The sequence below is a fragment of the Schistocerca cancellata genome, chromosome 1 (genome assembly GCF_023864275.1).
Source record: "Schistocerca cancellata isolate TAMUIC-IGC-003103 chromosome 1, iqSchCanc2.1, whole genome shotgun sequence".
Taxonomy (NCBI): Eukaryota; Metazoa; Arthropoda; class Insecta; order Orthoptera; family Acrididae; genus Schistocerca; species Schistocerca cancellata.
Genome location: NC_064626.1, coordinates 952,114,339 through 952,127,302, shown reverse-complemented (window position 1 = coordinate 952,127,302; position 12,964 = coordinate 952,114,339). Strand labels below are relative to the sequence as shown.

Below are 12,964 nucleotides of genomic sequence, written 5' to 3'. Positions count from 1 at the left end.
GAACCAAAATGGATAAGAAATTGAATGTGGCTTGCTGAAGCTACCATCTCGGCATATCCATGAAATGCTATAGAACAACAATAAAGACGCAAATACGAGCCAACATCTTCATAGTCGAGATAGACACAGAAGGATATGACAGCTGTAATGGGCATGTCTCATCTTGGTACTGAATACTTGGAAAATTTTCACATTAAACACTGCTGCAATGTACTATTTCTGCAAATGAAAATAGATATTGACTTACCTTATCCCTTTATTACCATTTCACTCAGTATGACTGACATGAAAGCTATTAGAACTAGGCATGTGGCAAGGCAGACTGAGCATACACACTTTCCCAATAATGTAACAGGAAGGGAAATGGAATACTTTAGCAAGTGAGGACCTGGGAGTGGTAAGGTGCCAGGCTGCAAAAAACATAAAACTTAACTCAGAAAAGAAATGTTTTTAAGAAGTGAAATTAAACCATCTCAAATGAATATAAGAAAAAGAGCAATAAATATTGATTGTTGTTGTGGTCTTCAGTCTGAAGCAATTCTATCTCATTCAAGCCTCTTCATCTCCAGATAACTACTATAGCTTACATCCTTCTGAATCTACTTATTGTGTTCATCTCTTGGTTTCCTTCCACAATTTTTAGTCTCCACACTTTCCTCCAATACTAAACTGATGAATCCTTGATGTCTTAGAATGTGTCCCATCAACTGAATCCTTCTTATAGTCAGGTTATGCCAGAAATTTCTTTTCTCATCAGTTCTGTTCATTAGTTATGTGCTCTCCTCATGTAATCTTCAGCAGTCTGCTGCAGCATCACATTTCAGAGGCTTCTATTCTCTTCTTGTCTAAAATGTTCATAATCCATGTTTCACTTCCATTAGTGGCAACATTCCATAAAAATACTTTCAGAAAAGACTTCCTAACATTTCAATGTAGATTTGATGTTAACAAATTTCTCTTCTTCAGAAACTTTTTTTTTCCTCTTTATTTTTTCCATTGCTTTTGCTTCTATCCTCTCTACTTTGGTGATCATCAGTTATTTTGCTGTGTAAATAACAAAACCTATCTACTACTTTGTGTCTCATTTCCTAATCTAATTCCCTCAGCATCACCAGTTTAATTCAACTTCATTCAATTAGTCTTGGTTTGCTTGTGTTGATGTTCATCTTATATGGCTTTTCAAAGTCCTTTGCTGTCTCTGACAAAATTACAATGTCATTGGCAAACCTCAAAGTTTTTATTTTTTACCCCTGAACTTTAATTCCTGCTCAAAATTTTCCTTTGGTTTGTTTTACTGCTTGCTTAGTATACTGTTTGAATAAAATTGTGGATAGGCTACAACTACAGCATACTCCATTTTCAATCACTGCTTCCCTTTGATGCCCTCTATACAAGTTGTAAATCATCTTCTGCTCTCTGTATTTTATCCCTGCTACCTTCAGAATTTCAAAGAGAGTATATGAGTCAATGTTGTCAAAAACTTCCTCTAAATCTACAAATGACATAAATGTAGGTTTGTCTTTCCTTAACCTAGCTTCTAAGATAAGTCATAGTGTCAGTATTGTCTCACATGTTTCTACATTTCTCTGGAATCCAAACTGATATTCCCCAAGGTTGACCTTTACCAGATTTCTCATTTTTGTGTAAAACATTTCTCTTAGTATTTTGTAACAATAATTTATTAAACTTTTTAGTTCAGTAATATACACACCTGTCAGCTATTTTTGTTGGAATGGGATTTATTATATTGTTCTTAAAGTGTGATGGTATCTCACCTGCCTCATACATCTTCTACACTAGATAGACGAATTCATGATTGGCTTTCCCAAGGCTGTCAGCAGTTCTGACAGAATATCATCTTCTCCCTGAGTGTTGTTTCAACTTAGGTCTTTTAGTACTCTCTAAAATTCTTCTCACACTATCATCTCTCCCATCTCATATTCATCTACATCCTCTTCCATTTTTATAGTACTGATTTCATCTTCCTTGTATTGACCCTCTGTACACTCCTTCCCCCTTTCAACTTCCCCTTCTTTGCTTAGGACTGGTTTTCCATCTTTGCTCTTGATATTCATGCTACTGTTTCTCTTTTCTCCGAAGGCCTCTTTAATTTTTATTTAGGCAGATCTGTCTGTAACCTAGTGAAATATAATTTTATGTTCTTACATCTGTAATCTAGCCAACCATGAGTAGCCATTTTGCACTTCTTGTCAGTTTCCTTTTTAGAGGTTTGTATTCCCTCCATTTGCTACATTTTTATATTTTCTCATTTCATCAGATAAATTCAGTATCTCCTGTGTCATATTTTTACCTGTGTGATCCTCTGCTGCCTTCACTATTTCGTCTCTCGAAGGTACCCAATCTTCTTCTATTGTATTCCTTTTCCTCGTTCTTGCCAATCATTTCCTAATGCACCTCCTGAAGCTCTCTACAATCACTGGTTCATTCGGTTTATCCAGGTTCCATCTTTCTAATTACTATCTTTTTGCAGTTTCTTCAGTTTTAATCTATAGTTCATAAACAATAAATTGTGGTCAGAGTCCACATCTGCGCCTTGAAATGTCTTACAATTTAAAAATCTATCCTGAAGTCTCTGGATTACCATTACACAATCAATCAGTCTATGCACTTGCAAATGAAGTCCTAGAAATCGTTAATGAAAAAATGCTAGCACTTGGTGTCTTCTGTGATTTATCCAAAGTGTTTGGCTGTGTTGATCACCAGATTCTCTTGCAAAAAGCAAAATTAGTAGGAATAAGTGGTGTTGCATGCAATTGGCTACAGTCGTACCTCCAAGACAGAAAACAAAAAGTTGTCTTGAATAGCTCGGTTGGAGTATGTGACACTTCGTCAGATTCTAAATGGAGTTCCATTACATGTGGAGTGCCTCAGGGCTCAATTCATGGGCCACTATTATTCCTGATTTTTAGAAATGATCTTACTATCATGTACAAGCCTGCAGTGTAAATTTACATTATTTGCTGATGATACCACAAGTTTTAAGAGCACTAGAACAGACAACAATCTTGAGGAACTCATTAATCACATACTCTCAGATGTGGTTAATTGGTTCAAGGTGAATGGTCTCTCATTAAATTCCAGTAAGACCAGCTTTATTCAATTCTGTACAAAAACATAAAAAGAGAGGGAGAGATAAGTGTGACATGTGGTAATCAACCAATAGAAAGAATGGAAACAACAAAATTTCTTGGAGTGCACATTGACAAGAAAATGAACTAGTCTTCACATATTATTGATCTCTGTAAGTAGCTTAGCTGTGCTACCTATGCTTTACGGGTTGTCACTACATGTGTTGAACCTAACACTGCAAAAGTGGCACACTATGGCTATTTTCATTCTCTCATTGAGTACGGAATTATTTTTTGGGGCAGCCAGCCATTAGCAAGGAAAGTGTTCATTGCAGAGAAGCGAGCTTTAAGAATTATATGTGGATTGCGCCCAAGAGACTCGTGTAGAAATAGCTTTTGAAAACTTAAAATATACACAACTACATGCCAATGTATTTTTCTCTCATGTGTTTTGTTTCTAAAAATATAGAAATATTTCAACTAAACAGTAATTATCATGAGCACAACACATGGAGGAAGAATGACATACACAGCGAGCACAGAAATTTGAACTTGGCGCAAAAGGGTGTCCATTACACTGGAGCAAAACTCTTGAATGCTCTTCCTCCTGAAATAAAGACAGAGATTCATAACAAGAGTAAGTTTAAGAAAGCACTAAAAATATTTCTGCTAGAAAAAGCTTTTTACAGTCTAGATGAATTTTTAACTAAATAAATTGTAAAATTTTAATATAATATAATACAAGTTGACATAATGCCACTAAGAATGTTATTTAACCTGAGCTCTGTGTCTGTGTGTGCTCTGTACCTGTTTTCTGTAGTGCTTTAATGATTCTAAGAAAATGTGTATTTTCTTTTTTGTATTGCTGCCCAAAGATTTTACTGTATAAATTTTTATAGAATTATGTACTCAAATTTCTGCATATGCTATAAGACTATTGGATTGTATTTGTAAAAAACTGCCTCATTCCACGTCCTTGTGAATCCAACACAGTTGGACCTACGGAACACGAAATAAATCAAATCACTCAGCAACCTTTTGGTATCTCCAGGTCTATTCCACATATGCAACCTCCTTTCATGATTAAATTGCACACTGTGCAGAATTCTAGCAGGCAGCCTCCTCTTTCATACTTTCCCCCTATTCATGTTCACCTACAAGTTTTCCCTCTTCTCCTTTTCCTACTATCGAATTCCTGTTGCCTACTACAATTAAATTTTTGTCTCCCTCAACTTTCTGAACAATTTCTTTAATCACATCATTTATTTCTTCAATCTCTTCACCATCTGTGGAACTGGTTGGCATATACATTTGTACTATTGTGGTGGGTGTTGGCTTTGTGTCTATCTTTGCTATGATAATGTGTTTAATATGCCATTCATAGTAGGTTACCTGCATTCCTAATCTTGTATTTATAACTCTGTCTTTACCTGGCCAGAAGTCCTGATCCTCCTACCACTGAATTTCAGTAATTACCACTGTATGTAACTTCAACCTGTTCATTTCACTTTATAGATTTTCTAACCTATCTAAGTTATTAAGGGATGTAAATTCCACACTCCAATCCGCAGAACATCAGTGTTCCCCCCCCCCCCCCCCCCCCCCTCTCCTGACAACAGACAACATTCTTATGAATTGTCCCCACCCTGGGATTCAAAAGGTGGACTATTTTACTTCCAGAATATTTTACCCGAAAGGATGCCATCACATTTAACCATGCAGTAGATCTGCATGCCCTCGGAAAAAATTACAGCTATAGTTTTCCCTTCCTTCCAGCTGTTTGTAGTACTAGCACAGCAAGGCTGTTTCAGTCAGTCATCCAAACTGTTTCCACTGCAACTACTGAAAAGACTGCTGCCCTTCTACAGGAACAGATGTTTGTCTGACCTGTCAACAGATACCCCTCTATTGTGGTTTCTTCTGCAGTAAGGCTATCTGTATTGGTGAGGCATGCAAGCCATCCTACCAACAGTGAGGTCCATGGTTCAAGCATATATTTAATATTTGCAATTTAAGAGATTTTCTGTTTAGGTTTAACAGCAAGACCTTGTGTAAAGCTTCTGTCTCAAAACAATTTCAATGAAGCATCATACAAATTCAGGCATGACTAGAACACACAGAAAATATTTCAATTAACACATGATCCAAAAAAAGTACATCAAGCATCATTAAACATTTAGTGAACACATCAGTTAATAACAATAAGCACAACAGGTAGAACAATCAAGGAACAACTATAAAACAATTTAAAATAAACCCTTTAGGTAAATCAGGGACTCATTATTTGAACTCTTTAAGTAGAATGTAAATAACTCAGGCTGGTTCTATATGACAAAGTGTAATTAAAAATTAAAGAATAATGCCTTCATGACTTTAAGTGAAATATAACTTAAATTACCCTTGAGTACAAAATAAATGACAAAAAACCAGTATAAGTAATACTAATAAATTAACAAAAAAGTTCAAATTGTATAAACAGTTTTAACAATATCAGTTAACTAATGGGGATGGTAAACTCTTTAAATGAAATGAGGATTAACTGAAACCTAACACACATAATAAGGAACCCTACAGCACTGCAACAGCTGTGAATAACCATTTATATTGCCTGCACACTACATGCCACAGCTCACTAATCCACTACACCCATAAATTCTGTAGACACCAAAAAGCAGACCAAATTCCCAGACCCTCTTGCACCAAATAAGAGCAACAAGCTGTTTGGACGTCTAAATTGATAGAACCAAAACTGACACACATCTGCTGATAGCTTCTATGTCCCTCACAAATGACAGAACTTGTCCTTGGATGGCCATCCTGCAGTTACCAGTTTACATGACTCAGAATGAGTTCACATGCACTGCGATTGTCAGTGACGTAGAGAGCATGCGTGCCCCCTGGTGGGACATGAAAAAGGTAGTTGCTTAGTGGCATGGGCAAACATATTGTATAGCTCTTTTGATATCATATTGAAGAATGTATGAGTCAAGAATGGATGGCAGAGGTGACAAGCAGCAAGTAGATTACAGGATTATCAAGCTGGAATTTTTAGAACTGCACGGCCATAAGAGTATTTGCAAAGTTCAGTTTATCCATTTGGTGAATAGAAAGTGTTCATAACCACACAAGATGCAGTTCCACAGTTCTCATATTTACATAATATAATTTTAATATTCTACTTCCTTGGATGAGTTCAGTCAGCAGTTAGTGAGCTTTGAATGATTTTTCTGCCACCCCCTAGCAAAAGTTATAGGGAATTTATTCTTTGAAGTCTTGATTTGTGGCATTTAAGTTCTACATCAAATGCATTAAATGCTCAAAAGTAATTTTATATCCATTTTATCAGTTTGAAAGAGACTAGTTACGTAACTGATAATGAGAAAGGCTTCCTTGAGCTACAGTTATGGCTTTTAATCAACCTGGAGAAATTTACAACAATTTCTGATAGGCTACCCAAAAGGCAGAATTTATTTTCTTGTTTCTTTCAGCATGATGAATAGTTGTTGTTAAGTTTTTGAGAGAAATAAGGTGGCACAAAACCAAAGATCTACTTCACTGAGAAGATGAACAGAAATAAGTCTGTTAATTTGAACAAGCCAGTCAAACAATTCCAATTCATTTTATTCAAACCATGGAATGGACTTCACATCACCAAGACCTTTATCATGCTAATACACAAAGATTCGATTTCCAAATTGTTACCAGACTGTGGGGAAGCATGTTAAGAACAAGCTACTATCAAAACATATTTCACAAGCACCTGCTGTCAGTGTGACAACAACGAGAACTAATGGACAGAGACCAAACCAAGAGGGTCACAGATGATCACACATTCAGGAAAATACTGCTCACCAAGAATTTTCCAGATCCACATATGGACTTCTAGTGCCATATAATATACCATGACACATCGTCCCATAAAAACATTTCCATTATGCCATATACCGATGACATCATATTTTGAATAACTCTCAGCGACTTTAAGCCTTTAGCCTTCTGATCAGTGACTTATGAGCATGACTATTAAAACAGAGTCCTCCCAGCTTTGGGTGCATAATTGTGACACTACCATCAGCACCACATCTGCAATGGAGGTACTCTGTAACAGCTGATGAACATTTCTGAGGATTGGTTCATATACTGCATTTTAGAGCTATGTTGTTCCTTATCAGTTTACTTCCTAGCCCTTCTACAATGATGATTAGGTTCAACACATTCCTGAAATTTATTCTTCACAATAATAGCATTAATCAAGTGTATAGGCACACGTAATTGACAAAGATATTGAAGTATTTTTTGTAATATCTTCTATTTTATTATATACAGATTGTGATTATTTTCAGTGAACTTGGTTGCTACCTTATATGAGAACTTTATGTCTTAAGTTGGGTGCTAAAGACCAAGATGTCAAACACCCAAAAACAACTAACTGTTGTGTCCTAAGAGTAGGTTCTGCAAACTGGTACAACTACTACAACCACTTTCCTTATTCCAGTTGCAGTGCTGTGGTGCTACTGGGCCAGAAGATTACATAAATTTAAACCCATCTACTCCTGAACTACTGCCACCATCATGCTGCACACAGGACATTGAGTGTTACTATGAAACAAATGCTACTGAATCCTTCTATACTAAAGGATGCTGGTTTGCTGAGGAAGAATTCTTGGGTTTTGTAGGAATGTTGATTGGATGTACAGTTGTTGCATCTGGAGTACTTGAGGTAAGAAAAATTGTATGAAATGATATCATTGTCATTATGAATATTAGTTTTTTAATTCCTGTTGTATGTCCCAACACACTTGTTATGAGTATGCTTCAGGAGCCTGCACTTTGCTGATGGAACATTTGAAACAATTGTGCCACAATATTGTTAGTTATATGTATTTGAGTAATACAGCTATGTGGACTTTGATGCACTTTGCACTTAAATACTGTATTACACCTGACACCACAATCCAATATGGCAGCCACGTTTCACTTAAATACAGGACTGAACCGTGTTATACCACTAATGCCACAAGTCACATTCCCTCTTAGCAATGCTGTCATCTTCTTTATCAATAACATCACAGAAATGAAATCATAGCTCATGCCCTTTTGTCTATAACATGATTTTGGTAGAAAATTAAAAAAAAAGATAATACAGAGGAAACAGGCAATCAGCATGCATCCAAAAGTCTTTAGTGTAAATTTCTAGTATTATTCTAAAAAAATTCTGTAAGCTTCATCTGAATTGCATAAAATGATTCCATGTTCAAAGACATTACCTATACTACAATATTTTCATATTAAAAAAATTTGTAAGCTTCTCTTGAATTGGTGAAACTGGTATAGGCATGCATATTCAAATACAGAGATATGTAAATAGGCAGAATATGGCACTGCAGTCGGCAACACCTGCATAAGACAACGAGTGTCTGGTGCAGTTGTCTGATCAGTTACTGCTGCTACAATCACAGGTTATAAAGATTTAAGTGAGGTTGAATGTAGTGGTATAGTCAGCGCATGAGCAATGTGACACAGCATCTCTGAGGTAGCTATGAAGTGGGGATTTTCCCATATGATCATTTCACAAGTGTACCATGAATATCAGGAACCCAGTAAAACACCAGATCTCCAACATCACTGTGGTCGGAAAAAGATACTGCAAGAGGATCAGCGATGACTGAAGAGAATCGTTCAATGTGACAGAAGTGCATTGGTGAGCTATGCAGGGACTTTGAGAAGGAAGATCAGGTAATTGTAGTTGGGGGAGCAGGAAACAGCCTAGCGATGAATCCAAGATACAGTATTAGGAGTGACCTGGATAAAATAGGAGCAGAAACTGAGCACACAAATGTGGGGTTTGTGGAGGTATTTCAGTGCCATGATCAGCCCTGGGTAAACACTGCTGTAAGGTGTGTTAACAGTGAGCTGAACAGGATGCTTCAGACACCAGCAAAATCTCACATAAGTGTTGTTCCATAAATGTTAATGGTAGGTGGGGATACACTACACATGGCCTGCAACTGAATAGGACAGGGAAAAGTAAGTTCTCTATTAGCAGAAACGGGGTCCACAGTCACACAAGGGGTGATCTGTGTGGTAAATAGGTCCAGGCAGACAGGATTTTTTAGGTTAAAGCCAAAGTACAGAGAGATGACAATCAAGATAAATAGAATAAAAGAAACTTCACGTACAGTTAATTGGGGTAAAGCTAAGGGCAGTATCAACACAATTCATCAAAATACCAGGGGAATAAAAAATAAACTAGATGAGCTATCAGTGTGTTTAGATGATCTCAAAAATAAGAATGAGATTGATGTAATCTAAAGATAAGTACAAAATATTTCTTGATAAATTTATATCCCTCTTTGAACATTGTTTCCCAAAGAAAATTACTAAGTGTAGCGCCACACACTTTTCAAAGAAACCTTGGATTACTACAGGCATTAAAGTGTCTTCAGAAAGAAAAATAAAACTGTATGAGACAGCAAGAACTAGTAAAGATCCAGAAGTAGTTTTACACTATAAAAATTATTGTAACATACTGAGAAAAGTTGTAAGGAAATCAAGAAATATGTATGTTAGAGAAGAAATTAACAACTTCAACAATAAGTAACCACTGGGGTAAGTAGTATTACGGTTAAAGAGAATGAGATCATCTTAACCAACAGTACACAGGTAGCCAGTGTATTTTACAATTACTTCATAAGTCTAGGAGAAAAAATTGGTGAGAATAGTTCAAAAGAAAAAGCCAGGCAGTACATGGAAGAGGCAGTTTTGAAAAATTTTAGTCAGATTAAATTTCATCTAACAACCTCTTGTGAAATAAGGAAAATTATTAAATCTTTGAAAAATAAATGTTCTGTTGGAGTAGATGACATCTCTAATAAGATATTAAAACAATGTGGAGCAATTACAGCTGATATTCTGAGTCACATATATAATGCATCACTGACTCAAGGTATTTTCCCAGACAGGTTAAAATATGCCATCGTCAGGCCTCTCTACAAAAAGGGGGACACCACAGATGTCAATAATTATTGGCCAGTATCCTTGCTTACAGCATTCTCAAAAATCTTCAAGAAAGTACACAAGAGTGATTAGCCATCTCAATAATAATGGGATACTTAGCAAATCACAGTTCGGATTTCAAAAATGCTGTTCCACTGAGGCAGCAATATACCATTTCAGTGTCCATATAACAGAGTCTTTAAATAGTAAAATGTCACCAATAGGAATTTTCTGTGACTTGTCCAAAGCATTTGAATGTATGAACCGTGGCATTATGGTACAGAAATTACAATTCTATGGTACAAATGGAATAGCATATGAGTGGTTTAAGTCATACCTACAGAACAGGAAGCAAAAAGTTCCTTATATGGGTCAAGTGATTTAAATAAGTTTGCCACTTCATCTAACTGCGGTGAAATTACATTAGGTGTTCCACAGGGTTCAATCATGGGTCCCCTTCTGTTCTTGATACATGTGAATGACCTCCCTTCCTATCTGAAACAGAAAGATGAACTGACACAGTTTGCCGATGATACAAGCATCATTATTAATCCAGTAAAGGAAGTCCAATTGAAAATGATACAAATAAGGTCTTTGGAAAAGTCATTAATTGGTTTTCTGCAAATTGGCTTGCTCTAAACTTTGAAAAAACACAGTACATCCAATTTTCTGCTGCAAAAAGTACAGTTCCTTCAATAAATATAAGACATCAACAGATGTCAGTAGACAGGGTAGAGCATACTAAGTTTTTGGGTGTACGTATAGATGAGAATCTTAATTGGCAAATTCATATTTTGGATCTCCTAAAGCAACTAGCCCCCCATGAACCATGGACCTTGCCGTTGGTGGGAAGGCTTGCATGCCTCAGCGATACAGATGGCTGTACCGTAGGTGCAACCACAATGGAGGGGTATCTGTTGAGAGGCCAGACAAACATGTGCTTCCTGAAGAGGGGCAGCAGCCTTTTCAGTAGTTGCAAGGGCAACAGTCTGGATGATTGACTGATCTGGCCTTGTAACATTAACCAAAACGGCCTTGCTGTGCTGGTACTGCGAACGGCTGAAAGCAAGGGGAAACTACAGCCGTAATTTTTCCCAAGGACATGCAGCTCTACTGTACGATTAAATGATGATGGCGTCCTCTTGGGTAAAATATTCCGGAGGTAAAATAGTCCCCCATTTGGATCTCCGGGCGGGGACTACTCAGGAGGACGTCGTTATCAGGAGAAAGAAAACTGGCGTTCTACGGATCGGAGTGTGGAATGTCAGATCCCTTAATCGGGCAGGTAGGTTAGAAAATTTACAAAGGGAAATGGATAGGTTAAAGTTAGATATTGTGGGAATTAGTGAAGTTCGGTGGCAGGAGGAACAAGACTTTTGGTCAGGTGATTACAGGGTTATAAATACAAAATCATATAGGGGTAATGCAGGAGTAGGTTTAATAATGAATAAAAAAATAGGAGTGCGGGTTAGCTACTACAAACAGCATAGTGAACGCATTATTGTGTCCAAGATAGACACAAATCCCATGCCTACTACAGTACTACAAGTTTATATGCCAACTACCTCTGCAGATGATGAAGAAATAGATGAAATGTATGACGAGATAAAAGAAATTATTGAGGTAGTGAAGGGAGACGAAAATTTAATAGTCATGGGTGACTGGAATTCGTCAGTAGGAAAAGGGAGAGAAGGAAACATAGTAGGTGAATATGGATTGGGGGGAAGGAATGGAAGAGGAAGCCGCCTTGTAGAATTTTGCACAGAGCATAACTTAATCATAGCCAACACTTGGTTCAAGAATCATAAAAGAAGGTTGTATACCTGGAAGAATCCTGGAGATACTAAAAGGTATCAGATAGATTATATAATGGTAAGACAGAGATTTAGGAACCAAGTTTTAAATTGTAAGACATTTACAGTTTGTACAGAAACCAGATGGCAATTATAAGAGTCGAGGGGCATGAAAGGGAAGCAGTGGTTGGGAAAGGAGTAAGACAGGGTTGTAGCCTCTCCCCGATGTTATTCAATCTGTATATTGAGCAAGCAGTAAAGGAAACAAAAGAAAAATTCGGAGTAGGTATTAAAATTCATGGAGAAGAAGTAAAAACTTTGAGGTTCGCCGATGACATTGTAATTCTGTCAGAGACAGCAAAGGACTTGGAAGAGCAGTTGAACGGAATGGACAGTGTCTTGAAAGGAGGATATAAGATGAACATCAACAAAAGCAAAACGAGGATAATGGAATGTAGTCAAATTAAGTCGGGTGATGCTGAGGGAATTAGATTAGGAAATGAGACACTTAAAGTAGTAAAGGAGTTTTGCTATTTAGGGAGTAAAATAACTGATGATGGTCGAAGTAGAGAGGATATAAAATGTAGACTGGCAATGGCAAGGAAAGCGTTTCTGAAGAAGAGGAATTTGTTAACATCGAGTATAGATTTAAGTGTCAGGAAGTCATTTCTGAAAGTATTTGTATGGAGTGTAGCCATGTATGGAAGTGAAACATGGACGATAACTAGTTTGGACAAGAAGAGAATAGAAGCTTTTGAAATGTGGTGCTACAGAAGAATGCTGAAGATAAGGTGGGTAGATCACGTAACTAATGATGTGGTATTGAATAGGATTGGGGAGAAGAGAAGTTTGTGGCACAACTTGACTACACCTACATCTACATCCATACTCCGCAAGCCACCTGACGGTGTGTGGCGGAGGGTACCTTCAGTACCTCTATCGGTTCTCCCTTCTATTCCAGTCTCGTATTGTTCGTGGAAAGATGGATTGTCGGTATGCCTCTGTGTGGGCTCTAATCTCTCTGATTTTATCCTCATGGTCTCTTCGCGAGATATACGTAGGAGGGAGCAATATACTGCTTGACTC

At 37.1% G+C, this 12,964-nt stretch overlaps 2 protein-coding genes across 2 annotated transcripts in view; both read left to right on the top strand.

The window, feature by feature from the left end:
• LOC126162781 (leukocyte surface antigen CD53-like) overlaps nt 1-12,964 on the top strand; it is a 142,088-nt gene that overhangs the window by 70,497 nt on the left and 58,627 nt on the right. The window contains exon 4 of the mRNA XM_049919497.1: nt 7,585-7,809. Coding sequence (XP_049775454.1) covers nt 7,585-7,809 — 225 coding nt within the window. The remainder of the gene's footprint in view (nt 1-7,584; nt 7,810-12,964) is intronic.
• LOC126162774 (23 kDa integral membrane protein-like) overlaps nt 1-12,964 on the top strand; it is a 191,746-nt gene that overhangs the window by 134,972 nt on the left and 43,810 nt on the right. The window lies entirely within an intron of this gene.